The following is a 27,843-nucleotide window of genomic DNA, read 5'->3' on the forward strand; positions in this document are numbered from 1 at the left end:
AATACTTCCAGTATCGAGAAGATGGCATCGGCAGACCCGGACTTACGCCGTTGCAGAAGTGCACGGTTGCGCTCCGGCAGTTGGCCTACGACACCACTACGGACATGTTCGACGAGTACCTTCACGTCGGGGAGACAACTGGCCGCGAGTGCCTCGAAGGAGTGGAAGAATTGCCCGACAACATGGAGAGGCCAATTTACCAGTGGATACAAGGGCAGCCACTCGACGATGATCCTCGAAGCCGTCGCTGTCCATCGGCTCTGGATCTGGCATGCTTACTTCGGTGTAGCGGGGTCGAACAACGACATCAACGTCCTCAACTCATCCAACCTCTTCACCGAGCAATGCAATGGCAACGGCCCGACCATTGACTTCACTGCCAACGGACGCCAATATAATATGGGGTACTATTTGGCCGATGGCATATACCCGAGGTGGCCTGTTTTTTTGAAGACGATCAGCTGCCGAATGGGTGAGAAGAGAGTTTTATTCACGCTAAAGCAGGAGGCTGCGCGGAAGGATGTGGATCGGGCATTTTGTGTGCTCCAAGCGCGGTGGGCAATAGTGAAGGGTTTGGCGCGGTTCTGGTACAAGGACGTCATCGCCGATGTCATGTATGCGTGCATCATCTTGCATAACATGATAGTCGAACACGAAGGTGGAAGAGTCACCGATTGGGGCGACGATGAAGGTGAATCTAGCTCCAGCACGGCGGCCCCGCCCCACGTTCGAGGATTACCGATTGGCTTCAATGAGGTTCTATCTAGACATACCTCAATGCGCAACCAACAAGACCATGCTCAGCTCATGAACGACATGATTGAAGAAGTTTGGGACCGTAACCGCCGTTGAGAATTTGTAGTTTTTTTATTTCGTAGTGTAATGTTTGAATTTTAATGAAATGAAGTTTTTTTTTTTTTCCAATTTTTGTAGTGTTTTAAATATTCAAATAAATAAAATGCTTAAGGCGGACTATAGGGCAGCCTATAGGACATTCCACATGAAATACTGATGTAGCGGAGCATAGGGCGCCCCATAAGGCGGACTATAGAGCGCCCAATCGGGGATGGCCTTAATCACAGTACTTAATTGAGAAGCACCACTTCCCGGGGGCACTCCTGTAATTTCCCTCCACTCACAACCCCCAAAAACCCTAAACACACCTTTCGCTCGCCGCAACTCACATCCTAAACAAAAACGCGATTGAAATTGAAATCGTATGAAATAGCAGAGAATGTAACCGAAGGAGGCAGCGAAATAACCCGCTTAAAGCGCCAAAGCCACGTGGACGCCCTCATTAGGTGATGACGTGTACATATAACCGAAGCCTCCCTATTTATATCACTTCGTTCTCATCCACTTCCCCTCTCTTTCTCTATCTGCAGTTTCTCTCACAGCGCAAAGACAAATAGATACATATACATACAGTTTTCCTCTTCACAGTGATTCCACCGCGGAAATCCGCACCCGCTTTCGTGCACGCAGCGGCGTGTGTTTCTGCGCGTTTCGAGATCGGAGTCTCGATTGCTTCTCCAGTTGCTGCTATTTCCTCTCTTGGCTCGAGATCCGAGCCAAGAACGGAGGAATTTTGGTCGACTCGCGAGAGGTGAGGGATCGCGGAGCCGATTTGAGTTGGTTATTCGATTGGATTAAGCTTCGGATATCCGATTGGAAATGAAATTGTTGATTATCGCGCTTTTGTTTATGTGTTGTTTGTTTTGGATAGGGTTTTGCTGAGGAGAGGGCGAGATGGCTAGCCGCGAGGGGTTTCTGACGGAGCAGCAGAGGGAGATGCTGAAAATAGCGTCTCAGAATGCGGAGGTGATGTCGTCATTGTCTATGGCTTCGTCGCCTAAATCTCCCGGGCCGAAGTCTCCCGGTCAGAACTCGTCTCTGGTGTTCGAGCACAACCATGTCAAGGCGCCTGGAGGAGGACATTCTGCCGCAGGTGGAGGCGTGGCGGTGAGGCACGTGCGCCGTTCGCACTCGGGAAAAGCTGTTAGAGTGAAGAAGGGTATGCATTTATGTTTGTATTCTTTTCAGTGTTTTGAGTTTTCTTGGCGTTTTGTATATTGGTTGGTGATATATTTTGTGAATCGTATGTTTATATTTCTTGGTTAGGTTAGTTAAAGTTTGTTATGTATTGGTGCTCTAAGAAAATGGTGTTTAGTATTCACTATGAACTGGATTAGTTGGTATGAACCAGGCTGGCTATATGCTTTGGGGGGGATGTGTTCTCATGTTACAAGGGTATGAGGATTAAAGTAGGCTTTTGAGGCGCTGAAACTGATGGTTCAGGTCGTGCTTGCTTTATGTTTTTGCCTAAAGTTTTTGTGTCACTAGCTTCTGAATTACCTTAATTTAGATTTTATATGTTATTTCTGTATTTTGTTTGTCATGATCGATATTCTTTTCTTAGTGGTATACTATAATGTAACTGTGGAAGATTGTCAACTGAATGAGGGATGGCATCACAGAGATGTTATGTCTGCTGACTAGTTATCAAGAAATGTTATAGCAATGCTAGATGGTTGACTTCTATCTATAATAATCTATTTGCACATGAAACTGAACCTTGCGTCGGTTGGAAAGGCTGCTCTTAGGTAATAGGTCCTATTTATGGGGCTCAGCTTTATCTTTGTTTTGCAGTTATTTTCAACTTCATTTCAGTTTGATACACATGTTTTCACAAAAGTATGCTATCAAGCCTTGCACTTACTGTTTGTGGCTGTGTTAAAGGCCAGTTAGTATTTCTCATCTACATCACCACCTCCCCTTATGGTTTTATGTCTGTGTGAAGGGCCAGTTAGTATTTCTCATCTACATCACCACCTCCCCTTATGGTTTTATGTCTTGTACCTAATGTCTCGTAAAGATATTTTTCATGTTTGATTCTCCATATCCTTTGAGCCTGAACTCTTATTTTTCTTTGCTTCTTCTGGTTTGTGTATGCTTGACTGCTTTTGATAATAGATGGTGCTGGTGGTAAAGGAACCTGGGGAAAATTACTTGACACTGATGGTGAGTCTTTCCTTGATAGGAATGATCCCAACTACGACAGTGGGGAGGTAATAATTAATCTGGTGGTTTGTGAATTCTTTGGCTATTTGGATTCTGTTTCTTCTGTTGAACGAAAGTTCGCAGCTTATTTTAACTATACTGGTTTCTTATGACTTGGACAGGAGCCTTATGAGCTTGTTGGATCAACTGTTTCTGATCCCCTGGATGAGTACAAGAAAGCTGTAGTTTCCCTTGTGGAGGAATACTTTAGCACGGGCGATGTTGATGTAGCTGCTTCTGATCTTAGGGAACTCGGATCAAGTGAGTATCATCCGTACTTTATCAAGCGACTAGTTTCCCTGGCTATGGATAGAAATAACAAAGAGAAGGAGATGGCTTCTGTTTTGCTCTCAGCCCTGTATGCTGATGTCATAAATTCAGCCCAAATTAGTCAGGGTTTTTTCATGCTGCTCGAATCTGCTGATGATCTGACTGTGGACATCTTGGATGCTGTTGATGTCATTGCTTTATTCATTGCTAGAGCAGTGGTGGATGATATTCTACCCCCAGCTTTCATCACCAAGGCCAGAAGACTGCTCCCAGAGAGCTCCAAGGGATTTCAGGTGCTACAAACAGCTGAGAAGAGCTATCTATCAGCTCCACACCATGCGGAGCTTGTTGAAAGACGATGGGGTGGAAGTACTCATTGCACTGCTGATGAGGTGAAGAAAAAGATTGCTGACCTCTTACGAGAATATGTTGAAAGTGGAGATACTTCTGAAGCCTGTAGATGTATTAGACAATTAGGTGTTTCATTTTTCCATCACGAAGTTGTCAAAAGAGCTCTAGTTATAGCTATGGAGAATCAAAGTGCAGAATCTCTCATTCTAAATTTGCTAAAGGAAGCTGCAGAAGAGGGGCTAATAAGTTCAAGCCAGATGGCGAAAGGTTTTAGTCGGTTAGCTGAGAGCCTTGATGATCTTGCCCTTGACATACCTTCTGCCAAGAAAAAGTTTCAGTTCCTTGTTCCCCGTGCCATATCCGAAGGATGGCTTGATGCATCTTTCGTAAAATCTTCAGCTGATGAAGGGGTTGGACCAGATGAAAATGATGAGAAATTGAGGCGCTACAAGAAAGAAGTTGTGTCCATAATTCACGAATACTTCCACTCGGATGACATCCCTGAACTAATCCGGAGTCTGGAGGATCTAGGGATGCCCGAATATAATCCAGTTTTTCTCAAGAAGCTCATCACTCTGGCAATGGACAGGAAGAACAGAGAGAAGGAAATGGCATCTGTTCTGCTCTCGGCACTTCATATCGAGATCTTCACAACAGAAGACATGGTAAGTGGTTTTGTGATGCTGTTGGAGTCAGCAGAGGACACTGCCCTAGACATTATAGATGCATCTAACGAGCTCGCCTTTTTCCTAGCAAGAGCTGTCATAGACGATGTCCTCGCACCGCTGAATTTGGAAGAGATCACCAATTTGCTGCCACCAAAGTGCAGCGGCAGTGAAACTGTGCGCATGGCTAGGTCGCTCATAGCAGCACGCCATGCTGGCGAGAGGATCCTCAGGTGCTGGGGTGGTGGCACCGGCTGGGCCGTGGAGGACGCTAAGGACAAGATCCAGAAGCTCCTCGAGGAATATGAGAGTGGTGGGGTTGTGAGCGAGGCTTGCCAGTGCATCCGCGATCTGGGCATGCCTTTCTTCAACCATGAAGTGGTGAAGAAAGCACTAGTCATGGCGATGGAGAAGAAAAATGACAGGATGCTGGAACTGCTTCAAGAATGCTTCGGCGAGGGCCTGATCACCATCAACCAGATGACGAAAGGTTTCAACAGGATCAAAGACAGCCTCGACGATCTGGCTCTTGACATCCCTAATGCCAAGGATAAGTTCACGTTCTACGTGGAACACGCGAAGAAGCACGGTTGGCTCCTTCAGTCTTTCGTTTGATGTGGCGTGGGTTTCTGCTATGCATTTACTTGAGAAGGAACACATATTCTAGCCTTGTTTCTTTCTGCGTGTTGTTGCCCTTTTCATTTCTTCCTTTTTCTGTACTGGATGGATGATGATGTGATGATGCTTGATCCTTCCTGATATCCTACACTTTCTGTGTTATCTTTTCTAATCTTGGTGTAAAAATTTAGGTTTCTCTTTTTTTGCTTTCATGATCAGTTGCACACTTTTTTGCTGCATGTTTGAATTTTTCAGTCATTATAATCTAGATTTGATGGAAATGCACTCCTAATTTATGTGGCTCGTTCCTTTTGGATATGAAGAATTGAAAAAGTATATGGTTGTAGATTCTGGATTCATGAATTATGTGTTTAATGTTTACTAGTTTTGAGTTACTTTTTGTAATTCTTTCAAAAGTCATGTTATTTGGCTTAAAATTTAAAAAACAAGTCACATTTATTAGGAGGAAAAGTATCATATACCAATATGTTTTCTGTGTGAAAAATATTTTCTCCGTACTAATTTAAGTGAAGCATTTGTTCTGTTTGATATGAAATTTATGTAATACTATTGTTTTGTGAATTAAATTGTAGAATAGAATATAAAGTACTAGAAAGTAAAAATGATACATGATATTTAAGTTTTAGAAAATATATTGAAACGTCTAAAAAAATGAGTTATTTCTTTATAATCGAAGGAGTAGTTATATTTTGGTTTTGTCGACTAAAACTAGTTCATACTCATATGGTTAAAGTATGAATGATTTTAGGTTTGGAATTTAGATGGAGTTTATTATGGAAATTGGAAAGGGAAAATATACTTACTTTCTTTGAAATGTTAGATTATGTACGTACATACTATATTCATTTATCTAAGAGTCAATGATTGATGTATGTAATTATCAGATAAGATTATGATTAGTGTTTTGACTACTTTGCCCTGCACAGACCACTCAATTTTTGCTGTGATGAACGTGGTGGAAGAAGCATCTTGATTATTTGACTGAAATGGGCAAAAGTAGAAAAAAGTGGATAAACAAAATTAAATTTAAAGAAAAATGCAAAGGGTCTAAACTGCCCTTCCCCCAAACCGAAACCTATTTCTTCCCTCCGTCAACAAATTTTGCAGCTGTCTCCAAATTTCCGAACACCTCCTCAACAATGTCTCGCCGCAGCCCTCCGGCCGGCGCCCTTGCTTCCTTCGCTGAAACTCTCGCTGCCGATGCCTCCATGAAACCGCCGCCGCAGAGACCGATTGTGTTGGCTGACCTCAACGTTGACCCTCCGGACTCCGAAAACTATGCTTTCGCTTCTTCCTCTTCGCCTTCACTTCCTATTTCAAGGTCTCAATTTAGCGCTTCTGAAGTTTTTCAACGCTTCTTCAATTTCCAAATTCAGCTGCGTGTGTGTACGTACGATTGAGCTGTGCTGCGCTCGAATTATATATTGAGATAGCTGTTTTAGGTTTGAATTTAGGTTATGTGTTTCGGAGTTGCGATCTCATTGTGTCGATCTTTTTGTTATTTCGCCTTTTTGAGTTTTGATGCATTGCTGACGTAAATTCGTTCAAGTGTCAGTTAATTGGGATAATGATTGGTAGACTTAGTTACAATGAGAAGATTGGGAAAGGTGGCTTTGCGTTGTCTCTTCGTCTTTAATTTTGGCTCCTGACGGGTTGTATTTTGACTCGTCTTGTTGAGTTTTTGTTTACGAGGTCTTATGTTACGGTATGACTGGAAATGGGGATCTGGCTTGAATGTTGTATGCTTTGTCATAACTTGAGTACGGTTCATGACTTTGCTATATTCTGATCCAGTGTGATCTGATTAGTGATGTGTGCCTTTGGATTGTTCTGCTATTCCAAGAGATTCTAGAAGCATTTACTGATATTATGTGGAATGGTGACCGGTGAACGGTAAACTTGGGTGTATCTTATGAAAAGTGCTTGTTGTCTCTGATTACCTGAAGTGTGTGCTTTAAGAATGTTTGTATAGTATGCTCTTTGAAGTTGTGCGAGTGTTTACTATTATCTTGTGTCTAAGGCTCTGTCAGTGATAAAACGAAAGAAGTAAGAGCACAAAGAGGTAAGAGCACAGTTTTATGATTTTGGCCTAAGTTGTCAACTCAAATAAAAGAATACGTAGTACATCATAGCATCAATGTTTTGTAGATTTTCGAATTCCTACTGACGGTTCTTTTGGTTTCTAGGATAGCTCTTGATGAGACGATTGTAGAAAAACCGGTCTTTATGGCCAAAGATGCTGACGCTTTGGACATGGAAACTTCCTCGTCGAAGAAAGTCGGGAGGAGCCGCACGAAAAATATTAAGGTGGAGTTCCTTCCAGATTCCGTTGGAGCAGACACAGATGCTGACCAAGGTGGTCAAGGGGTCACTACCCGTGAGGAAAAAGTTAGCAGCCTTAAGACTGTAAGTTCTTTCCTCATTCTCTTCCTCATCTCTTTAGGAGCTCATATATCTTGTTTAGATGTCTTGGAATAAGTGTTTGAGTTCCTATTAATATCTTTTCTGTAGTCTATTAGATTGAGTTCCTATTACTGCTATTAATTGTCAACCACTGCATAAAAGACATAGATTGCAAGATACAAAAGGAGCTGGACTACATTGAGGACTACTCAAAACTGTTATGTATCACATTTAAGATGACTCGGGTTTTGTTGATAAAATATACATGCAGCATCGTTAATGGGTTACAATGTCCCTCATCTCATCTTTAAAAAATAGCATAAGACAAGAGACTTCACGGCTTGGTTTGGCTTTTTCCCACTTATGAAATTCTTTTAACGAAGTAGAAGGGCTCTTTCATGACTATGCCAGTTTCACTTAGATGCATCTTGATAAGCTTATAAGTTTTCAGGGTTTGGTACATGTTGCTCGGAAGATGACAAAGAATATGCATGCTCATTTCATACTTGGCTTGATGTATCAAAGGATGGGTCAACCTCAAAAGGTACGGATTTGGGAGCATTGGGCATGTCCACTTGTCCGATTGATTGTATCTATTTTATATCCACTTCAATGACTATCACAGGCTATTTTGGCTTACGAAAAAGCCGTGGAGATATTACTTCGTTCTGAAGAAGAAATTGATAGACCAGAGTTGCTCTCTGTGGTGCAGCTTCACCATGCTCAGGTGAATAAAGTTTCATTTGATGAATATACAATAAGCATCATATAGTATTATTATTCCTGTCACGAAATAACTTTGGTTTGACTTCACATTACATCTTGAGATTTTCTTGGAATGTATTCTTCTGCCTTTTGGAGGATATGTAACAACATATTACAAGATTGCAAATTTTGTTCAAATTGTCACCTTCTTTGACTACTTTTCTCTTTGCTGATACTTGTTTATTTCCTTGTTGCATGCACAGTGTATACTTCTAGAAAGCCTGGAGAATTCTAGTTCAGATGAAGAACTTGAACCTCACGAACTTGATGAAATCTGTTCCAAACTGAGGGAGTCCATTGAATCAGATGTTAGGCAGGCATCTGTCTGGAACACGTTAGGTTTAATTCTTCTTAGAACTGGTCGCTTGCAGGTGCAATTTGTGATAAACTGTTTGTCAAATGGGATGTGTATTTCAACATAATGGCATTGTATATCTAACATGACTTGTGGTCTTCCTAGAGTGCTATATCCGTATTTTCTTCTTTGTTGGAGATTGTCCCTGACTACTTGGATGGGCTTGGAAACCTTGGAATTGCATATCTTCAAGGGTAAGAAGGAATTTATCGAGATATTCTGTTATCTTTGGTGTATATTACAAATATGCAATATACCAATACTTTATGGTATATTAGTATAGTTGTTTTGCTACTTCTTTCCGTCATCTCCAAAGTCAACAGGGGTCATGTGTGCACATGAATTTTTCCAATTTGCTGATACAATATTTGTTGCATTGTGTGCTGCAGTGGAGATTTGGAACTTTCAGAGAAGTATCTCCAGGATTTGATTTTAAAGGATCAAAATCATCCTGCAGCTTTGGTGAATTATGCTGCCCTCCTTCTAATTAAATATGGTTCAGTTATTGCAGGTATCACTTTAAATTTCAACTTAAATCAGCACTTTTATATCACAACCTTGACTTAAAAAAGAAATATTAATTATTCCTTCTGCTATGTATAGGTGCTGGGGCTAATGCTGATGCCCAAACTTCTATGGATCATGTTTCAGCAGTCTGCATTGCTAAGGATTGTTTATTAGCAGGGGCAAAATCTGACCCCAGAGCAGCTCATATTTGGACTAATCTGGCCAATGCGTATAATTTGATTGGAGATCATAGAACTTCTGGAAAGTGCTTAGAAAAGGTACTTTTAGCTCATTGCATTTTTTGAACAGAATCTTTAGAACTTTCATATTTTACAGCAGCCTTCTGCAGAAAAAAGATACCATTGTTTGGTTTCTCATAGGTAGGAATATTCGATAATGGAGGATTTAGTGTCTTCTCTTCTCCAGATGTTTTGATTAGTGCATTATGGAGAATATTCAGTAAAGCTATTTGAACTTATTTTAACAATCCTACACATACTATGGCTGTCCTTCTTACTCTAGGCCGGAAAACTGGATCCAAATTGTTTGGCCACACGATATGCTGTTGGAGTTCACCGAATCAGAGATGCTGAAAGATCCCAAAATCCTAATGAACAGCTTACTTGGGCAGGAAATGAGATGGCTTCAGTAATAAGAGAAGGAGATCCGGTCCATATTGAACCTCCAATAGCATGGGCAGGTCTTGCTCTTGTCCACAAGGCTCAGCATGAGATTGCATCAGTGTTTGAAATTGATCCTAAGGAATTGTTGGAAGTTAAAGATCGTGCCATGAGCAGTCTAAAACAGGTTGTTATTCGCACCCTTACTCATTGGTGGTTTTAATGTCTCAAATCTCAATATGAATGTGATATTAGAACTTTAGAAGATTGAATTGGAATAGTTCACTTCTCTTTCCTCTTGTTGATTAATGAATGAAAGTGGTTTATGAAATTTAGGTTTGCGTGGGCCACTAAAGAAGGAATACAATGCTAATATCTATTTTCATGTCCTGACATCAGGCTATAGGAGAAGACCCCGACGATGCATTACAGTGGAACCAAATTGGGCTTCATTGTCTTTGTACACAGCAGCTTAAAATGTCTCAGACGTACTTCAAGTCTGCAGTCACTCGTCTTAATGACTGTGTCTATACATGGTCAAATCTTGGTAATCATGACTTCTGGCTTTTGCCTCCGTAGAATGCTGCTTGTAGTCAATTAATTCTTCCTTGCTTCATATCAGGCATTTCTCTTCAGCTTCTTGGGGAATCTACCCATGCTGAAGAAGTGTATAAGCACTCTCTATCATTAGCTACATCTCAACAAGCGCCTGCTATATTTTCCAACCTCGGGAACTTTTGTCGCCAGATGAGAAAATATGAAAGCGCAAAAGCAATGTTCAGCAAGGCTCTTGAACTGCGGCCTGGTTATGCTCCTGCCTATAATAATCTTGGTCTCGTGTTCATAGCTGAGGGTCAATTAGAAGAAGCTAAGTTCTGCTTCAACAAGGCTACTGAATCAGATCCATTTTTGGATGCTGCTAAATCTAACATGATTAAGGTGGCTACCTTGTATAGAAAGGATGTGAGCTTGCATTCAGCCTGATATTCGATTAGGTAATGTACTATCAATCCATTTCCAGCTATCGTATATAAAGCTTGGCATCAATATACTGCAACGACACAACGCTTGAATTATAAATAAATCTACAAAATTCTGTTCTGAACTCCTCTGAATAGAGCTTCTCTGGATGCAGGTGATATGGAGTCGGAGATCCTCAGAGATGACCAGCAACTCGGGAAGTACAGACCCTTTTTGTTTGTGCACATCAACTATGTGCCTTTATCTCAACTTCATTGAGTCAGTTGATCATTTATGCGACTGTACGCAAATCACTGTTCACGGCAGCTTTAAATGGGTTAGCTACTGGCCGTTCTATCTTCTGCAATATTTGCATCGCTTTCCGTCTGGATATGTTCCGGTCTGTGTTGTTGGTCTATTCAGATGGTCCAATTGGCTGTCCAACTTCAAGTTCATGCCCTATCTTACTCTGCATTCACTGCTTCTGGAATGATGAAATGGAAGTGTTACTCAGGGAATATCATTGACACGAAGAGATCAGACTACTGTCGGGGGAACACTGTTTCATGCAGCGACGGAGCCAGCTTAGGCCAAGCCAGTGGGGTGCTGGACCGGTGCTGGACCACAACGGAGTGAGGTGAGGTCCGGCAGAGAAGAAATGGAGCTTACGGAAGTTTCTGTCATTATGGATCTGATGAAGAAGAAAGAGAAGCAATAAATAACATCTTTAACATTTTTTAAAATGTGAAAGTGATGTGTATTCTAGATAATCAAGGTAGAAACTTGTTAAATTCATGTTAATATTAATTCTTTATTTTCTATAAATAATCTTACTTTTTTATTGTTTTTTGTATAGATTTACTGTTTTAGACTTAAATAATTGTAGTGTTAAATCAACATATTTACTTCTATATTATGATAGTTTATACTCCCTAAATCCGCATATTATGATAGTTTATACTCCCTACATCCGCCATCAGAAGTCATATTTCTTAGCGGCATGAGTTTTAAAAATGCTAAGAAAAGTGGGTGAAAAAAATTAGTGATATATGGATTCCATTTGTTTATATTAATTTTAAATGAAATGTAAGTGGAATGAGTTAGTGGAATGTGTGATCCTAGTGTCATTTATAGTAAAAGTGCATCAGGACTCTTATTCGAGGACGGACTAAAATGAAAAAAACATTACTCCTATTCAAGAAGGGAGATAATTAGGCCCACAAATATTTTATTCAAATATAAATTGATCTATTAATTATTTGATATTAACTTAATGGAGTAGTTAATTGACCACTAACTTAATTATAAATAAAGGTTATAAGCCTAAGTTTCAATAGGTAACTTAATAGTTCTTACTCTTCTACTTTTTTTAATTCTTATTGGTAGAATTATTATCTCCATCAATGAATTTTTTGTTTAGCATTTATGGAATTAATATCAAATTATGAATCAAATATGTAAACCATATATTCCTTATGACAAATAGTCTCAAGGTATGTAATTTGTGGAAACTTCTTCACCGAAACAAAGAACCTCTAGTTGCATCCCGAACGTTAATGTGTCCTTTTGTTTGAAGTTTTTGTAAAACTATTCTCAACTATACATTTGATAGTCCAATAACTTGCATTTCATTTGATTGTTGAATGGATAAAATTTAAAGAAATAAAGAACAAACAATGACTATTATATTACAATGATTTTGTCTTGAATTTAGTAGATGGGATTAATTTTGATTGCTGAAATATGAAGTTATTGTTTTATTTGAGGAAGTCAATGTTCTAATTTCTAAAGTTTATGGATCCAACATTTTGGTTAGATGACCTGATAAAGGGACATTCTATTTCATCTTAACTGCAATTGACCATAAATAAACTAAATTCAATGCAACAAATATGCCTCCCCCAGTTGCTTACTATGGACACTATTTAAAAATAAATTACTGTGGTCGTGTGATTAATATACATGCAAATTGTATGTTTCATCCGCTAAATAGTCAATGTATTAATTTAAGGCTAATTTCAATTTTATTCAAAACTTTTGTGAGAAATTTCAAATAGTAGTGTCTAGTAACTATCTACTAATATTACTAGCAAAACATAATATTGAAACGTTTAAATTGATATAGTAATAAAGTGCATGAAAAAATTAATTATTCACCCGAAACCAAACCCACCAAAGAAAAATAGTAGGAGTACTAGAATTTAATTGAAGAAAATATGCATTGAAAGAGATGGAGAGTTGTGTATATAGATAGCTGGATGCAATAAAATCATGTTGGTATGCATGTGAAGACTTTCTTAATCTTGGAATAATTATTGTGTTTGCTCTATGATTCAACCTTATTATTTTTAGCCTTTTTATTAATGATTTGTTTAGTTTGCTTCCATGTGGAAACGACTAGAAATAATTCAAAATCATCAACCCATTGACTAACATTGTTTTTTTATTCTTATAATTTAGCTACTTTTGATAATTAATTGTATTTATTTTTAATGCTCGTAAAATTTAAAATATTCTTTTAATGAAACTTAAATTATAAAAATTAGCTAACATCTTAAAATATCTCAAAATTCTCATCCATCTTAATAAATATAGAATGAGCTTATATTAAATTTATCTTCTAAACTAATCCCCATTGACGCAATGACAAACGGCACCATAATATAGTAAAGTACTCCCTTATATGCTAAAGCTAGATTCATTTAATATAGTATAAAAATATTTCAATCGAGCTTCTTTGAAAGTCCAGAAGCTTGTAAATAATAATCCATCACTATACAACAACAATAATACAATAATAATAAATAATAATAATAATAATAATAATAATAATAATAATAATAATAATAATAATAATAATAATAATAATATGCAATTACTACTTAATTGGGCCCATTCCACCACTTTCTTAATTGCCCCTTTCTTATAGTATAAATTTATTTTAAAAATTGTGAAATAAATAATACTCCTATTACACCACCACTATACTACTAAATACACCACTATTTCATTTTCCTCACGCAATTGCTTTAATTGGGCCAATTTCCTCCACTTTCTCTCTTTTCCCCTCTTTATATAATTATTTTTTAATAATTAATTTAGTAGTAGCTCTTTCATGAACTAAAAATAATTTACATGCTTCGTTTCATTTCTATACAATCCTCTCTCTCACACACACACTCTTCTCTCTCTCTCTCTCACTGAGAGAACAAAATACAGAGAATCACACAGAGACACGCAAAACACACACAAAAACACAGATAGTTTTCCATTAAAACGTGTATTTCAAATCGAAAATTCTCATTTTTCAATTGAGAGAGCTCCATGTACAATCACAAACCCTAACCAAAATTCGAAAAATCCCCAAATCACTCATGCAGGCATGAAAACCGATCTCCAAAAACTCACCTTCATCATCCTCAAACCCTTCATCCTCTTCATCATCCTCTCCCTTTCCATCTTCGTCTTCCTCTCCATCCAAGCCACCACCCGCCGCCCCCCTCCCGCCCCCGACTCCACCGCCCTCCCCTCCGACCTTAAGATCCGCCCCGGCTACTCCTCCTACGACTCCTACCTCCAGCGCCAGCTCAACAAAACCCTCAACCCCAAGCTCCGCCACATCTGGACCACCCGCGATTGGGACCGCAAGGTCTCCAAATTCGCCCAATTCTTCTCCGATCTCCAGCGCCGCGACCTAATTTCAAACTCCTCCAGATCTCTCTGCATCGGCGCTCGCGTCGGCCAGGAGGTCGCTGCGCTGCGGCGGATCGGTGTTGAGAATTCGGTCGGGATCGATCTCGTGCCCTACCCTCCCCTCGTGATTAAAGGCGATTTCCACCACCAGCCGTTCGTCGACGGCAGCTTCGATTTCGAATTCTCCAATGTTTTCGATCACGCGCTCTACCCGTGGCAATTCGTCGGCGAGATCGAGCGCACTCTGGCGCGCGGCGGCGTGTGTGTGCTTCACGTGCTGCTCTCGCGGCGGGCGGATAAGTACTCTGCGAATGATCTGTTCAGCGTGAAGCCGTTGGAGGAGATGTTTAAGAAATCGGAGCTGATTGAGGTGAGAAGCATTGATGGATTTGGATTGGATACAGAGGTTGTGTTTAGGAAGATTAGGAATTGATTTCGATTGAAACTGTTTTTGATTTTTGATCATTCTTTTGTGATTACGAAGTTTATGCTCTTCGATTCTTTCAAATTTTTTACATAGTGTTCAAAGATTATTGTATCAAATCAATCAAAAGGTGGAATTCTAATGCTAAAAGAAGATTCTTCTTGCTCTTGTTCTTGTTCTTGTTCTTGTTCTTGTTCTTGTTCTTGTTCTTGTTCTTGTTCTTGTTCTTGTTCACATTATTTTTCTTTTTTTTAAATAAAAAACTTCAGTTTTGAAGAATGAAGCTTTAGGAATAGCTTACTGATATAAACCAAAAATTAATAGTGTGTATCTAAATACTTTAATTTGGAGATGAAGTTAGATTATCAGTCCAACTGTTTTATTTATAAGTAGTACTAGTATATTGGTTGTTCAATTTATGCAACTACATTATTTATTGCTGCTTGAAAAAATGAAAATTTTGTATGGTTGAAGATAAAAAATAATAATTTATGTAATCACTCAAAATAAGTATTTTTATCTAGTATAATTGGGATGATATATCAAGATGGGATGAATTTGGAGTGGTGTGACAACTAATGTCACAAGGAATTTGGCTTATTCGAAAAGTCATGAGAAATTGATGTGTTTGTGAATATTAAATTAGAATTTATGAAGAAGAGAATATCAAAATTAATTCCTCTATTGGACCCACTGTCACGGGAGAGATTGGATTGTATTCTTTTGCTTTTGGAGAGAGAAAAAGGTACGAGATTTCTACTACTCCCTTCGTTTCATAATAATAAAGTCATTTTGATATATTTCATAGTAATAAAGTCATTTACTTTTTTAGTAAAAGTCAACATAATTTTCCACACCTACTTGGCTACTTCAGTCTCTCTTCATCTCTATACCTTTTTCATTTTCCACTTTATTCTCTTTTTACTTAATTCACCTAATATAATTTTTCTTAATCTCGGTGTCAAAAAGAAATGCATTCATTATTATGAAACGGAGAGGATATAAGAGAATAATGGAGTAGAATATTAGGCAAAATGAATTCGGCCCACATATTTAAATTTTCTGGGTTTTATATATGTTTTGTCGTCACACTTTCTTGGAAAATGGTTCTATTATTTGTTGTCTACATCTAAAAGTACACGTACAACGGTTAAGAGCATCCATAACCGTGCTCTTGTCAGCGGCACGGTTGTGGGCCCGGGCGGTACTATTCATGCCCGCTCTCTGGCAAGAGCACAACACCCACAACTGTGCTCTTCCGCAAGGACGAGCACAATTAATTTAAAATTCAATTAAACAATAACATTTCCATAATAATAAAATTCATTTAAAAACCACAATAAATATTACAAATGACAAATAAATTAAACATTACATAATTAAAATCCTAAAAATGAAAATTACATAATTAAAATCCTAAAAATTAAAAATTACATAATTAAAATCCTAAAAATTAAAAAAAACCACTACTCGTTGCCGAATTTCGCCCACATGTGGTTGATTAGGTCTTCTTGTGGTTGATTGTGGATTCGAGTATCGCGCATTGTGTGTCTTGTCTCGATCCTCTGGCCAACCGTCGTATGCTCGCCTCGGCGTGGGGGAGACCTCGCTGTTGAGCTTCCGGCTTCGTCCTCGTCGTAGAAGCTAGCCGCCCTCGGCCCTTCGTCGGCTATAATCATGTTGTGTAATATAATACACGTGAACATGATGTCGGCGATATTATTCACATACCACAGCCGAGCCGGGGCCTTCACAATGTTGAATCGAGCTTGAAGGACCCTGAAGGCTCTTTCGACGTCCTTCCGCGCTGACTCTTGACGCTGCGCAAAAAGAACCCGTCTCGGGTCGTGCGGGTTGTGGAGCGTCTTCACGAACGTCGACCACCTTGGGTAGATACCATCGGCGAGATAGTAACCCATGCGGTATGTATTTCCGTTGATGGTGAAGTCGATCGCCGGTGCTACACCATTCATCACATCATTGAAGAGTGGTGAAGAATAGAGCACGTTCAAGTCTTTGTTGGATCCGGCAACGCCGAAATATGCATGATAAATGAGTGATGAATGTGTGTATTTATAGATGATTTTGGGAAAAAAAATAAAAAAAAATAAAAAAAAATCAGAAAAAACGGGAAAAAAACGACCATATTTTTGGGATTTGGAAAATATTTTTTTTATTTTTAGCATTATTTATAATTAAATACCGATTTTTTTTAAAAAAAAGTTTGAATGCAACGGCTACGCCGTTGCCCAATCCCGTGCCGCCACGTGTGCGTCCGCTGGCACGGACGTGCTCGATACATCGAGCAACGCCGTGCCAGCGGCGCGAGCGCAGCGGCGGATGGCGTCCGTGCCAGCGGCGCGGACGGCGGTGGCGACGGACGCCACCGCTGCGCATGCTCTAAGTTGCAAAAATGTTTTAATAATAGGTCAATAATCATAAAAACAATATCGTAGTAGCATATTACATTATCTTTTTCATAAATTGAAGGGCTTAATTAGATCATTTCAATTGAATGAATAGGAGTAACCCACTTTTATAAACATTCCATAATCTACTTTAAATAATTATGTGTGTATGTATTGAATTAAAGAGCTGGCAGTAACATGGTTCATTATCAATGCCCATCCATCCATCCACTCTTTATGTCTACCTATCCAATTTAATGCAAGTTGGAAATTCGATGTCGGTATGCTTCCTTTTGCCTACCACATTTAATTCTTCAATATCTATTAAACCAACCATTTAATTAATTTTATATGCCATTTTAAGTTTAGTCAAATTATCAAAATAAATCCTAAATTTTGTCTACAAATGGGCACCTACCACATTAGGTAGATGAATCACTGTCGGGCCGGGCTGTCGGGCGCCGAAAATCTACATAGCCCATTATGTCCCAAAGCCCATGATATGTCTTTATTGGGCCCGATGGCCCACATGCCGAAGGAGACTTTGACATATTTTGTTTTCTTTTTTACTTTTTTCTTTTCCATTCCTTTTTTTATTGGCACTTATATTTCATAAATGTCTGTTGTCATAAATGTAACAATAAATTGCAACCAAATCTAAATAGCTGAAAACAATCACAATCATGTAAAGTTCTAGTCTTGGACATGTAAATCTCTATAGGATTATGCTATTTTTTAATTCTATGTATTTTGTTTAAAATTTTAATTATTTATTTTAATATTGTAAAACATAATTTAAATAAATATATTTAATTAGAGATGGATAACAAAATGTACAGACTATGAATAGGTAAAAGTCCGGTCTTGTTTGTGGTACGTGGTCATGTTGAATATGAGTGTTCGTGCTCTCACCTTGAAATATGATGTGACACGTGAATAGTATAGGTCTGACCCGAATTTATCGCTTGTGAATAACTTGTAATTTCCCTTAATCTAAAGATTTAGCTACAAGCCCCAAACATATAAATTAAACCCCATTCCTTCTTCCAAAACAATTATTACAATTCAGCCATGTTTATATTATACAAGAGGGGAAAAAACATCAAGAAATACAAACTCAGACAATGAATGAAGAAGACTTGAGTTTTCTTTAACTAACATATTGTTTCTCAAGGAGGCTTCCACAGAATGCCAAGTCAAACCGCTCCTCCGGCGGATCTCCGATGCAGTCGAAAACGGCATCCGCCTTCTCAAAATCCTCGTCACCCGTGTACCTGAAAATCACACGGGTGTTATTATTTATTACAAAAACGTGTCAAAACAAGGCTACGTTATTTCAAAATATCGGGAAAAAGAGTCGAGCTTACCCGCTCTTTGTCACGATACACGTCATTCCTGCAGCTTTGGCAGCTGCAAGGCCGATCCCACTGTCTTCAATGACAACACAACTACAACAACCACACCACCATTTTCGTAAATTCGACCAAATCCAAGAATTTCATGGATCATCTTAGACGATGATACGACAGCGCGTTTTTAGAGCGAAGGAAGTTATCCGTTTTACCTTGAAGGTTCGACACCTAATGTCTCTGCAGCTAAGAGATAGATTGCCTGAAAAAATGCCATGGGTTAAAAGCTACTGCACACGAGCTCGTGGCAGTTAAGTTGCCTTATGATCGAGTGATGAAGGGATGAGGCGAGAGGCTTACTGGATCGGGCTTCTTACGAGGAACCACGTCTCCAGCGTATATCTGAATCTGTTTTGCTCTCTCAGCTCCTAACAAGAATGAAACTACAGCAGACACCTAATACTCACCACAGATATATATGTTTGATCATTAGTCACACATCAAAATTTCATAGCAAAATTAGGCCAAATTTCATAACAAAATATCAAATATCACATTTTCCTATCATCTCAATAAATGAAACAGAACCGAAGAACCTGATAGTGCATACCGCCTTCTCATTCGAAGTGCTGCAAACAGCAACCTTCACTCCATTCCCGAGAGCCTGGTCTACTAACCTGTCGGTTTTTTTGAGTTCAGTATACGAATCTCGAAAAGGATAGCAACTAAAATGCTCCAAACTCGAACTTTGCATTATCAAAACTCGCTAATAATAGAGGAACCTTACTTTGCAACACCAGGTCGAAGAGCCAACAGTTTCTTCTCGATCAGCGCCACGTAAAGCTCAGTCTTTCGCTTGTGAAGAGATGCGATGAAGTCCTTCCTGTCCTGTTCAGTCGTTGGTGCCTTATCTGGCCACCCGACCTTATTGAAGTAGGCCGTCATCCTGGATTCCAAGAACCACAAAAACAAGCCATTCATACCAATGGTTGATGATCACAATCTTGAAAAACAACATTATTAGTGAATGTACCTCTCTTTTCCTCCCCCGATTTTCAGCAACTCGCCGTACAAATCCACGTCCCATGTAACTCCCAACTCTTTCTGCACAATCAAGAATCTCTCAATTCCCCACCCTAATTTTATGGAAAGTTCTCAAATGAAAACAGACATAAATAGGAGTAGGTAAATAGAAAGAAAACAATTAAATGCAGTGATCTTTCACCACTGATATCACTTCATGAACCAACACAACATTTTTATCACTGTTTCCCTGATATTGGGAAGCCCCAGTTAGTCATAACTACAAGCAAATTGACCTAATTCTCAATCCCTTGAACTTAGAGAAACCCAATTCACCTCCACTCTTCACAAACAAATAATGAAACATTTCTCTCTTTCACACACACATACACACACACAATAATTAAATCTTAAATCATCAACAATGAAGTAAGTATCCAAATGAAATGGAGACAAATACAGGCTAACTAGCAAGAAATCAGTTGATCTTCCCCTACACTGATATCGATTCTATGAAACAACACTACAATTTAAACATTGTTTCCTAAACTGGGAAGCCCTAATTAGTCATCACTACAACAAAACTGAACTTCTTTTCAACCAAATGATCCAAAAGAAACTCAACTCACTTCACCTTCACAAACAAATAACGAAACCCCTCTCTCTCAAACAATACCATATTTTTATCACTGTTTCCCTAAAATTAGGAAGCCCCATTTAGTCATAAGTGCAAGAAAAATTAACTATTACTGAATCAACTGAATTTGAGCCAAAAGAAACCCAATTTACTTCACCTTGATAAAACAATCACTCTTCACAAACACCAAAACAACCCCCCCCCCGGCTCTGTCGCACACACACACACACACACAAATTAAGAAAGTATAATACTTCAGCAAAAGTGTCGTTGAAAGAAACGCGATGGCCATCTTTCTCGGTGTCAACCAAGACACCATCACAATCGAACAAGAGGGCTTTTGGAAGAACAGACGGCGCAGCAGATGCCATGCATTTCACCACTCCCAATCTCTCGCCGCTTCTTTTCTTGATCGATATGCCAATTTTCGAAGCTCCCATTGCGGAACATGACGATGATGATGGTAAAAATGCAGTCTTTTTTGCAAAGAAGAGATTTTTCGACGAAGATGATGATGAGACTGAAGTTGTGAGTGGAGGAGAACAGATGGTGTTAGCTGCCATTTCAATTGCAATTTCTCCCCTCCCTTTTCCTTGTCTTTGTTTGTTTCCTTTGTTGGTTGAGATTTAACGACCATTTCTTTTGTTTCAAAGTGTTATCCAATTCCAACCATGTTTTTGATCACTAATGATAACAGAGTTGAAGGGTATAATAGACATTTTACATAATGATGGAGTATGATGTCTCTGCTACATGGATTACTACAATTTTGTGGGTTTAGGTCTAACAAAAATCTCTACTTTTCAAGTCTGTCATAGCTAATCACCAAAACACAACTAAAAGAACACTGAAACATTATAACTTTTCTTGGCAGTAAACACTAAAACAAGAACTCATTTTGATGTGTCTTTACCTTGGTAAACATACAAATAAAGAATGTTGTTTGAAGATCTAAGCAGTGTGCTCATGAATCATCTTTTCAAGTGAGCTCATCCTCATCTGGAGCTCTTCACCCACCACTCTTCCATCTTTCCACAGATAGAAACTCGGGATGCTTTGGATTCGCCACTCTGCTGCTGCATCCCGCGCCTCATCAATGTCGAGTTTCAGGAACACCACCTTGGGGTATTTTGAGGCTAGGTTTGTGAATATAGGACCAATGTGAACGCAGGGGCCGCACCATGTTGCAGTGAAGTAGACTATTGCAAGGCAAGACGTCTTTGCAGCAGCGTCCAGCTTCATCTTCAGGTCCTTAGCAGAGGCGCCACGAATCACTTGCCCTGTAACTCAAATTTGTCAAATAAACCAACTTCAGAAATCAGAACTAGAACTTTCTTTTTTTGCAATTTTCTTCTAGAGAAAGTACTGAATTGTAACGCGAAAACCAGTAAACGTACCATCCTTCAGCAGTGAAGCAGATTCATTTTCAGCTTCCTGCACCAATAGATCAATCACATGATGCCAAAAATTGCTGCATTTAATCAACATATATACCAGTATAAATACCTTCATCTTTATCAGCCTTTCGACCTCAGCCTTTCTCTGCTCACTTGCTTTTTGAAGCTTTTCGTATTTTTGGCGGTGTTCTGCAATCTTCTTGCGATTCGATTCCACCTGAAAATGTTATAAGCAGCATTGTTTTTACAGTATTTTCACCTTCATAACCCTTGAGATTAAGGAAAAACATTGCTACATTATGCAAATCACCTTCTTAAGCATCACAGTAGTCTCCTCATCAAAATCAAACTTTCTTGCCATATGCAAATCTCTTGCAGCATCTTCCCACAAGCCCAACATCCCTTTTGCCATACCTCGAGCTTTATATCCTTTAAACAACTCATCGTCGATCTAGCATAACATTGACTAAATTAGAACCTTAAGAAAGCAATTCCCTTATCACAACAGATATACCTTCAATGCAGCATCAGCATCACGGATTGCAGCTTTTGGTTTCTTCAGCTTAACGAACATACTAGCTGAAAAAAGAAACTTCTCAAGTTACACAAAATCTGTCACATAGAAAACAGAGTTAAACATTTTGGGATGTACCTCTGCTAGCATACAGCATTGCTGATTTTGGATTCAACACGACCGCTTCAGTTAGATGACTCATAGCTTTAACGAGATTTCCTAATTTTCGCAAGCGTATTCTGTCAAACTCTAATTCTGTACTAATAGATCTGAGCATAAATAACTACATTGATTTTGAAAAGGCACCAACCTTCAAGAAATGCTGCATCCATGGCCATTGCTTTTTGCACTAGGGCACCTTCTCGATCTGCTTCATTCACTTCAACCGAAGGATCACCCATCTAGAACCACAACGAGAAAATGTTATCAAACAAACATTAAATACCTAACACGCTTTTGAGTCGCTAACCTGAAGCGGAGGGTCATAGTCCGGCTCCACAACATCCGAATTGTCCAATTCAACATCAGACTCGACAATTTCCATCTCCAACGAATGCGCTTTGTCTTTGTTAGATTCAACAGCCTTCAGATGCTTAGATCTCAACATTTTTCCTTTCATCAAAACTTTATATTCCTTGCAAAAGTAATATGATAAATTAGAATCAAGACGATCACATATGTGGAGAAATCACTACAACACGAAAAAAGAAAAATCCATGCTCTTACCGCACGATCCAAAATCTATGAGCAGCAGCAGGCGGAAGGCTTATTCGTGATGACATGACGGAGAATTTATTCGCAGCGCCTAACCCTAAAGGCACAATACATTTTCCCAAAATGCCCATGGGAATGCACGCGGACATGTCATAAAGCCGAACAGAAGATTCGCATAGCTCGGATTCTAGATGGACAGGATTACAGAATCAAGGCATATAATTATTCCATTTTAACTAAATAAAAAAATCTAGAAACAGAAACAAGTTAAATGAACGGTTTCAGATTGCAAATGATCAGCAAAGCAAAGTATTGCATACCAATTTTTCCCCTTTCACACAAGGATTCTACCTATTTCCTAAGATGCGTAGATTACTCATCAGATGCAGAAGAAATTGTTTAGATAGTTTCTCAATTAAGCTTATTAGATCCACTTAAACGTTAGTAAATGTTGTTACCTGAACTGATTAACTGAGTAATCAAGTCAGTTTCGTCATCAAATTGTTTCAGTGATTGTAGGGTTTTCACACACAAGCGGAGAGAGAAGTTTTCAATTGCAAATGTTGCCGCGTCTTCAACTGTCCAACTAACTTTTAAAAAGTAGTGCCCCTGCAATACGGTGTCGTTTGGGCAACTTATTCCTTCCAAAGTTGTAAAATATGTTCAATTTAGAATAGAACGCATCAGATTTGGAGCAAAAATTGATGGGGAATCAGACCAAATCCTAGCTACTGAGGCTACATCCAAACTCAATTAGCAATTGATGCAGCAATTTACTCGGCATTTAAGTTGATCTTTTTTTAGTTTCAATGTAGGACGAGATGTGAGTCTTTATATTTGAACATGATCACCCATGTCCCATCACTTTCGGTGACACATTCAGTGATTCATTGAATCATATCTGCTACGTGAAGGGAAACCAACCAAACTTAAATACTCCTATATTCCATACGAAAAATAATCAGCGAAAGAAAGAACGACTCGATTGATCTCTTTTTTCCTTCACATTTGTAACGTGAGACATCTCACATGTAATGTAGATAGTTTCAACACATTTAATCATCCTTAAGGGGATGTCAAGATTCATGAGGCATGCTGAGCAATCTTCTGCTCGAGCGCATTTTTGTCCACCGTGACGAGCTCATCCACCTCCTCACCATTTCTGACAAAGATGAAGGTCGGGATGCTTCTGATGTCCCATTCAGCGGCCACCTCTCTAGTCTCGTTGATGTCCACTTTCAAGAAAACGACTTTTGGGTACTTACCAGCCAAGCTAGTGAAAACAGGGCCGACGTAACGGCAGGGCCAACACCATGTTGTGGTGAAGTAGAGAACTGAAAGCCGAGATGCCTTTGAAGCAGCATCGAGTTTCTCATCCAGCTCGCTACCAGAAATCCAGAATGAATCAGGATGATTTCTCCTACAAGCAAACGTGACGAAATTGTCTAAGACGCTTATCAAGGCTAAGAGTTTAAGAACACTAAAGGGCTTGAGTTTTTAGGCCGTAAGAGAGCTTGAATAATGGAACCTAACTACTGAGTTCAGCCCAATCTTTATTGTATGCCTAAGTTCAGTCACAGATGAGTACATGAAGAAACAAGATATAAAAGAATCAGCATGAGAATATAACTACTGAGAAGAACACATATTCATTGATTAATAGTTGAAACAGAATTACTTAAAACGAAAAAAAAATAGGCAATAGTTATGTGCATATACCATCTTTTAAAAAAAGGAATTCCATAAACTGCATACCTTCAGCAATTGTTTCCATAGCGTTTGCTTTCGATAACTGAGCAGCTTCTTGATTATCTCCCGATTCAGCAATGCCGTCATTTGATATATCCATTGGTACATAGCGCTTCCTTGAATCAAATGGCTTTTTATCCTCATGGTCCTCACCGTCATTGCTCTGCATCAGGTTTTACGTCATCAGTGAATATGAAATAACCACAGGTCATGCATATAGGAAACAATCGAGGCAATAATGTTAAAATGTGGCCTTCCAAATTTGTCAGAAAATCGTTACTCTCTAATGCTAACGTGTATCTTCCAATAGCAGAAACACAAACAAACCCCGCAAAGAACATCAACGACAAAAGTTAAAAACTGCAACTAAAGATACTAACAATCGTGATTCCAATAGAGATATTAAATGAGACACGAAACATGTTCATTTATTAAGAGTAAGATTCAGTCTTCCAGCATCCACAGCATCACACGCTGCTTAGCTCATTAATATGATAATTTATTCATGTACTTTACACGTGGCTCTTCCACGCTGTCAACATAAATATCGAGCCAGTACGTATATAAACCTCGTGCCATTTCCAATCTAATGATGAATAAGAATATAACTACTGCTCATTTTATCACCAATGAAATATATATGCTCAGAAATTCAAAAAATGGAAGTCATCAATGATTATAGCATAGAGACAGTGTCAACATTGGCTAACATTAAAGAATTCATTAGACTTCCGATTTTGCAAGTGAAAACACCATCAAACCCTATTCTTAATGACATTCTTTTGCAACTATAAGATAAATTAACGCAGTTCATTGCATTTCAAGTTGGCAATTCAATGTTTCAATTTATCTAACATCAAACCTCAAAAAAATAAATTTAAAACAAACTTACTCCAAGATCCAACCACACAACTTAACATCCAAAATCCACAAAAAAGTTTACATTTTTAAAACTTAAAACACACACAATCAAGAAGTATTCTTTCAAATGAGCTTAATCAACTACAGCTTCATCAATACAGAGAAAAAAAGGATGCTCATGAATGTAGCTCACCGATCCTCCAAACGCCAGCATTCGAGCTCCAAAACTGAAACACAAAAAAAGATAATGAAACCCTTAAACAATTCCTCAATTTACAGCCAAATTAAAGTTGACAACCAAAAAAGTTAGCACCTTTGCAGAAAGTTTTTGAAAAATGCAAGAGATGGAGTGTGTAAGAGATGTGGGTTCTGTTTGCAGAAATCCACAAAACCCTTCAATTCCTGAATCCTTTCCGCCTCCATTTTCTCTCCTTAGCTTGCTTGAGTATGTGAGAATCTTTTTCTCCTTCAAAATGCATAGATTCTACATATGCTCCAGTTTTATAAGTGTTGGCACAAAACGGGTCTTCGGGTTGTCCGCAATCGGGTCATCGGGTAATTACCCAACTGTATCGGGTCGGGCCTTGCACAATTTTAAGTTAATAAATTACTATTTTATTTAAAAAATATAATGTATTTCTAAGATTTATTATATTGATTAAAATTTATACTGCAAAATTAATATTTAGCATAAATTAAAATAGACAATAAAAATTTATTTATTACTAATTAATAGTCTAAGTTCTAAATTTCACCCATGAATTATATTAACAACTTTTTTATTAGTAGGTCTGATTAAGTTTTATTGGATTTGAGTTTTTATTGGGCTAATCCAATAAAAACTCGATGACTTTGGGTTCAGTCGAGTTAGGTCCGATTTATTTGTTAAGAAATAAAATTAATACCTCTGTCCATAAAAAAAACAAATTAGTTTTATTATTTTGATGAGTCCACCAAAATTAGACCTTAAAAATGAAAAAGTTTTAAACATATTAAAATTATAATAATGTAATATTATTTTGATTAATTAAAAATATATTATACTTTAATTTTACGATTTAAATATAAATCACGATAAAGTTTTAATTATATTATAAATATTTTAATTGTGTAATATCATAGCTTTAAAAAGCATATTTACTTCCTAAAGAGTCTTGAAATGAAGATTACTTGCATTAATAATAAGCATCATTGAATCCTTAAAATGCAGTGTGACTAACAAGTTCAATGCAATGCAGCGTGGTCAAGAATCATCTTATCAAGTGAGTTCATCCTCATCTGGAGCTCTTCATCCACCACTCTTCCATCTTTCCACAGGTACAAACTCGGGATGCTAGCGATCTGCCACTCTGCTGCTGCCTCGCGCGCCTCATCAATCTCGACTTTCGGGTATTCTAAAGCTAGTTTTGTGTTGCAAGACAAGACGTCTTTGCAGTAGCATTTAGCTTGATCTTCAGATCCTTAGCAGAGGCGACACGAATCACTTGCCCTGTAACAACAAATTTCTCAAACAAATCAACTTCAAGACTAGAACTTTTTTGTTTGCACTGAGGGTCACTTCGTTCGATACATGGAATAAGAATTGAATTGAAATTAGAATTCTACATAACTGAATTTGAAGGATTATAATTCAATTCCGAATCCTTTATTCAGTAAAAACGATATAATTATTGTGAAGTGTGCGTGTGCAGTTTTTGAGTTGTGTGTGTGTGTGCATTTGTGTGTAACATTTTTGTGTATAGTGTGTGCAGTTTTTGTGTGTAATATGTGTATGTGCAGTTCTTGTGTGTATATGTGCAGTTCTTGTGTGTAGTGTGTGTGCATTTCTTGTGTGTATATGTGCAGTTTTTGTGTGTAGTGTGTGTGTGTGTGCAGTTCTTGTGTGTATATGTGCAGTTCTTGTGTGTAGTGTTTGTGCATTTCTTGTGTGTATATGTGCAGTTTTAGTGTGTGTGTGTGCAGTTCTTGTGTGTAATGTGTGTGTGTGCATTTCTTGTGTGTATATGTGCAGTTTTTGTGTGTAATATGTGTGTGTGCAGTTCTTGTGTGTATATGTGCAGTTCTTGTGTGTAATGTGTGTGTGTGTGTGTGTGCATTTCTTGTGTGTATATGTGCAGTTCTTGTGTGTAGTGTGTATATTTTGTGTGTAGTGCGTGCAATTTTTGTGTGTAGTGCGTGTGTAGTGTGCATTTTTTGTGTGTAGTGTGTGCAATTTTTGTGTGTAGTGCGTGTGTGTGCTGTTTTTGTGTGTAGTGTGTGTCTAAAACCGGTAAACGTCCATCCTTCAGTGTACATACTTTCATCTTTCTCAGCCTTTCGATCTCAGCCTTTGTCAGCTCCCTCGCTTTGTGAAGCTTTTCGTATTTCAGGCGGTGTTCAATAATCTTCTTACGATTCGATTTCACCTGAAAATGTTATAAGCATCACTAGTTTTACAGTTTTTTCACCTTCATAACCCTTGAGATTATGGGAAATCATA

General features: G+C 38.4%; 6 protein-coding genes across 10 annotated transcripts; 3 read left to right on the forward strand and 3 right to left on the reverse strand.

The window, feature by feature from the left end:
- The first annotated feature begins 1,361 nt into the window (after nucleotides 1-1,361).
- Nucleotides 1,362-5,136, forward strand: LOC121765476 (MA3 DOMAIN-CONTAINING TRANSLATION REGULATORY FACTOR 1-like). The gene is made up of 4 exons (XM_042161654.1): nucleotides 1,362-1,606; nucleotides 1,727-2,014; nucleotides 2,974-3,068; nucleotides 3,183-5,136. The coding sequence occupies exons 2-4, from the start codon at nucleotides 1,750-1,752 to the stop codon at nucleotides 4,959-4,961; spliced, it is 2,139 nt and encodes a 712-aa protein (XP_042017588.1). The 5' UTR covers nucleotides 1,362-1,606; nucleotides 1,727-1,749; the 3' UTR covers nucleotides 4,962-5,136.
- A 917-nt stretch (nucleotides 5,137-6,053) lies between these two features.
- On the forward strand, nucleotides 6,054-11,450 carry LOC121763740. 5 transcript variants are annotated; one of them, XR_006042486.1, is made up of 13 exons: nucleotides 6,054-6,371; nucleotides 7,177-7,391; nucleotides 7,840-7,932; nucleotides 8,014-8,115; nucleotides 8,357-8,524; nucleotides 8,614-8,702; nucleotides 8,898-9,019; nucleotides 9,112-9,293; nucleotides 9,538-9,822; nucleotides 10,035-10,182; nucleotides 10,258-10,630; nucleotides 10,771-10,932; nucleotides 11,110-11,450. XR_006042486.1 is itself a non-coding variant. In XM_042159806.1 (12 exons), the coding sequence occupies exons 1-11, from the start codon at nucleotides 6,125-6,127 to the stop codon at nucleotides 10,617-10,619; spliced, it is 2,013 nt and encodes a 670-aa protein (XP_042015740.1). In that variant the 5' UTR covers nucleotides 6,054-6,124; the 3' UTR covers nucleotides 10,620-10,630; nucleotides 10,771-11,450. The 5 variants fall into 5 exon arrangements, 4 of the variants coding, with proteins under 4 accessions (XP_042015740.1, XP_042015741.1, XP_042015742.1 ...); XM_042159806.1 differs by having other exon boundaries at nucleotides 10,771-11,450; XM_042159807.1 differs by having other exon boundaries at nucleotides 6,054-6,306; nucleotides 7,172-7,391; nucleotides 10,771-11,450.
- Nucleotides 11,451-13,731: 2,281 nt separating this feature from the next.
- Nucleotides 13,732-14,880, forward strand: LOC121763639. Its single transcript, XM_042159700.1, has one exon. It carries the CDS (start codon nucleotides 13,978-13,980, stop codon nucleotides 14,719-14,721), a length of 744 nt encoding a protein of 247 aa, XP_042015634.1. The 5' UTR covers nucleotides 13,732-13,977; the 3' UTR covers nucleotides 14,722-14,880.
- Nucleotides 14,881-18,141: 3,261 nt separating this feature from the next.
- Nucleotides 18,142-20,743, reverse strand: LOC121763586 (CBBY-like protein). Its single transcript, XM_042159638.1, has 8 exons — nucleotides 20,384-20,743; nucleotides 19,503-19,573; nucleotides 19,257-19,415; nucleotides 19,080-19,146; nucleotides 18,830-18,925; nucleotides 18,685-18,731; nucleotides 18,488-18,568; nucleotides 18,142-18,394 (listed from the first exon to the last, which is right to left on the reverse strand). The coding sequence occupies exons 1-8, from the start codon at nucleotides 20,690-20,692 to the stop codon at nucleotides 18,271-18,273; spliced, it is 954 nt and encodes a 317-aa protein (XP_042015572.1). The 5' UTR covers nucleotides 20,693-20,743; the 3' UTR covers nucleotides 18,142-18,270.
- Nucleotides 20,744-20,820: 77 nt separating this feature from the next.
- Nucleotides 20,821-22,645, reverse strand: LOC121765464 (TPR repeat-containing thioredoxin TDX-like). The gene is made up of 8 exons (XM_042161641.1): nucleotides 22,510-22,645; nucleotides 22,351-22,441; nucleotides 22,179-22,259; nucleotides 22,041-22,105; nucleotides 21,837-21,977; nucleotides 21,636-21,743; nucleotides 21,527-21,563; nucleotides 20,821-21,409 (listed from the first exon to the last, which is right to left on the reverse strand). Exons 1-8 carry the CDS (start codon nucleotides 22,582-22,584, stop codon nucleotides 21,081-21,083), a joined length of 927 nt encoding a protein of 308 aa, XP_042017575.1. The 5' UTR covers nucleotides 22,585-22,645; the 3' UTR covers nucleotides 20,821-21,080.
- On the reverse strand, nucleotides 22,536-27,723 carry LOC121765465. The gene is made up of 9 exons (XM_042161642.1): nucleotides 27,662-27,723; nucleotides 26,585-26,847; nucleotides 25,678-25,947; nucleotides 25,558-25,591; nucleotides 24,510-24,666; nucleotides 24,020-24,174; nucleotides 23,213-23,363; nucleotides 22,767-22,941; nucleotides 22,536-22,674 (listed from the first exon to the last, which is right to left on the reverse strand). Exons 3-9 carry the CDS (start codon nucleotides 25,785-25,787, stop codon nucleotides 22,659-22,661), a joined length of 798 nt encoding a protein of 265 aa, XP_042017576.1. The 5' UTR covers nucleotides 25,788-25,947; nucleotides 26,585-26,847; nucleotides 27,662-27,723; the 3' UTR covers nucleotides 22,536-22,658.
- Nucleotides 27,724-27,843: the final 120 nt, after the last annotated feature.

This window comes from Salvia splendens, chromosome 14 (assembly GCF_004379255.2).
Source record: "Salvia splendens isolate huo1 chromosome 14, SspV2, whole genome shotgun sequence".
NCBI lineage: Eukaryota > Viridiplantae > Streptophyta > Magnoliopsida > Lamiales > Lamiaceae > Salvia > Salvia splendens.

Coding starts and splice junctions, on each gene's coding strand:
- LOC121763639 (XM_042159700.1), top strand. CDS start 13,978: ATGAAAACCGATCTCCAAAAACTCACCTTCATCATCCTCAAACCCTTC.
- LOC121765465 (XM_042161642.1), bottom strand. CDS start 25,787: ATGGAGGCGGAAAGGATTCAGGAATTGAAGGGTTTTGTGGATTTCTGC. Junction 24,175..24,509: donor TATGGAAACAATTGCTGAAG/GTATGCAGTTTA, acceptor GTTTGCTTGTAG/GAGAAATCATCCTGATTCAT. Junction 22,942..23,212: donor TACTCAGTTAATCAGTTCAG/GTAACAACATTT, acceptor CTGTCCATCTAG/AATCCGAGCTATGCGAATCT.
- LOC121763586 (XM_042159638.1), bottom strand. CDS start 20,692: ATGGCAGCTAACACCATCTGTTCTCCTCCACTCACAACTTCAGTCTCA. Junction 18,926..19,079: donor GCACTTCGAATGAGAAGGCG/GTATGCACTATC, acceptor GGTGAGTATTAG/GTGTCTGCTGTAGTTTCATT. Junction 18,569..18,684: donor TTAGGTGTCGAACCTTCAAG/GTAAAACGGATA, acceptor TGGTTGTTGTAG/TTGTGTTGTCATTGAAGACA.
- LOC121765464 (XM_042161641.1), bottom strand. CDS start 22,584: ATGGAAATTGTCGAGTCTGATGTTGAATTGGACAATTCGGATGTTGTG. Junction 22,260..22,350: donor GGATGCAGCATTTCTTGAAG/GTTGGTGCCTTT, acceptor TGCGAAAATTAG/GAAATCTCGTTAAAGCTATG. Junction 21,978..22,040: donor ATGCTGATGCTGCATTGAAG/GTATATCTGTTG, acceptor ATGTTATGCTAG/ATCGACGATGAGTTGTTTAA.
- LOC121765476 (XM_042161654.1), top strand. CDS start 1,750: ATGGCTAGCCGCGAGGGGTTTCTGACGGAGCAGCAGAGGGAGATGCTG. Junction 2,015..2,973: donor AGCTGTTAGAGTGAAGAAGG/GTATGCATTTAT, acceptor TTTTGATAATAG/ATGGTGCTGGTGGTAAAGGA. Junction 3,069..3,182: donor CCAACTACGACAGTGGGGAG/GTAATAATTAAT, acceptor TGACTTGGACAG/GAGCCTTATGAGCTTGTTGG.
- LOC121763740 (XM_042159806.1), top strand. CDS start 6,125: ATGTCTCGCCGCAGCCCTCCGGCCGGCGCCCTTGCTTCCTTCGCTGAA. Junction 6,372..7,176: donor CCAAATTCAGCTGCGTGTGT/GTACGTACGATT, acceptor TTTCTAGGATAG/CTCTTGATGAGACGATTGTA. Junction 10,183..10,257: donor CTATACATGGTCAAATCTTG/GTAATCATGACT, acceptor GCTTCATATCAG/GCATTTCTCTTCAGCTTCTT.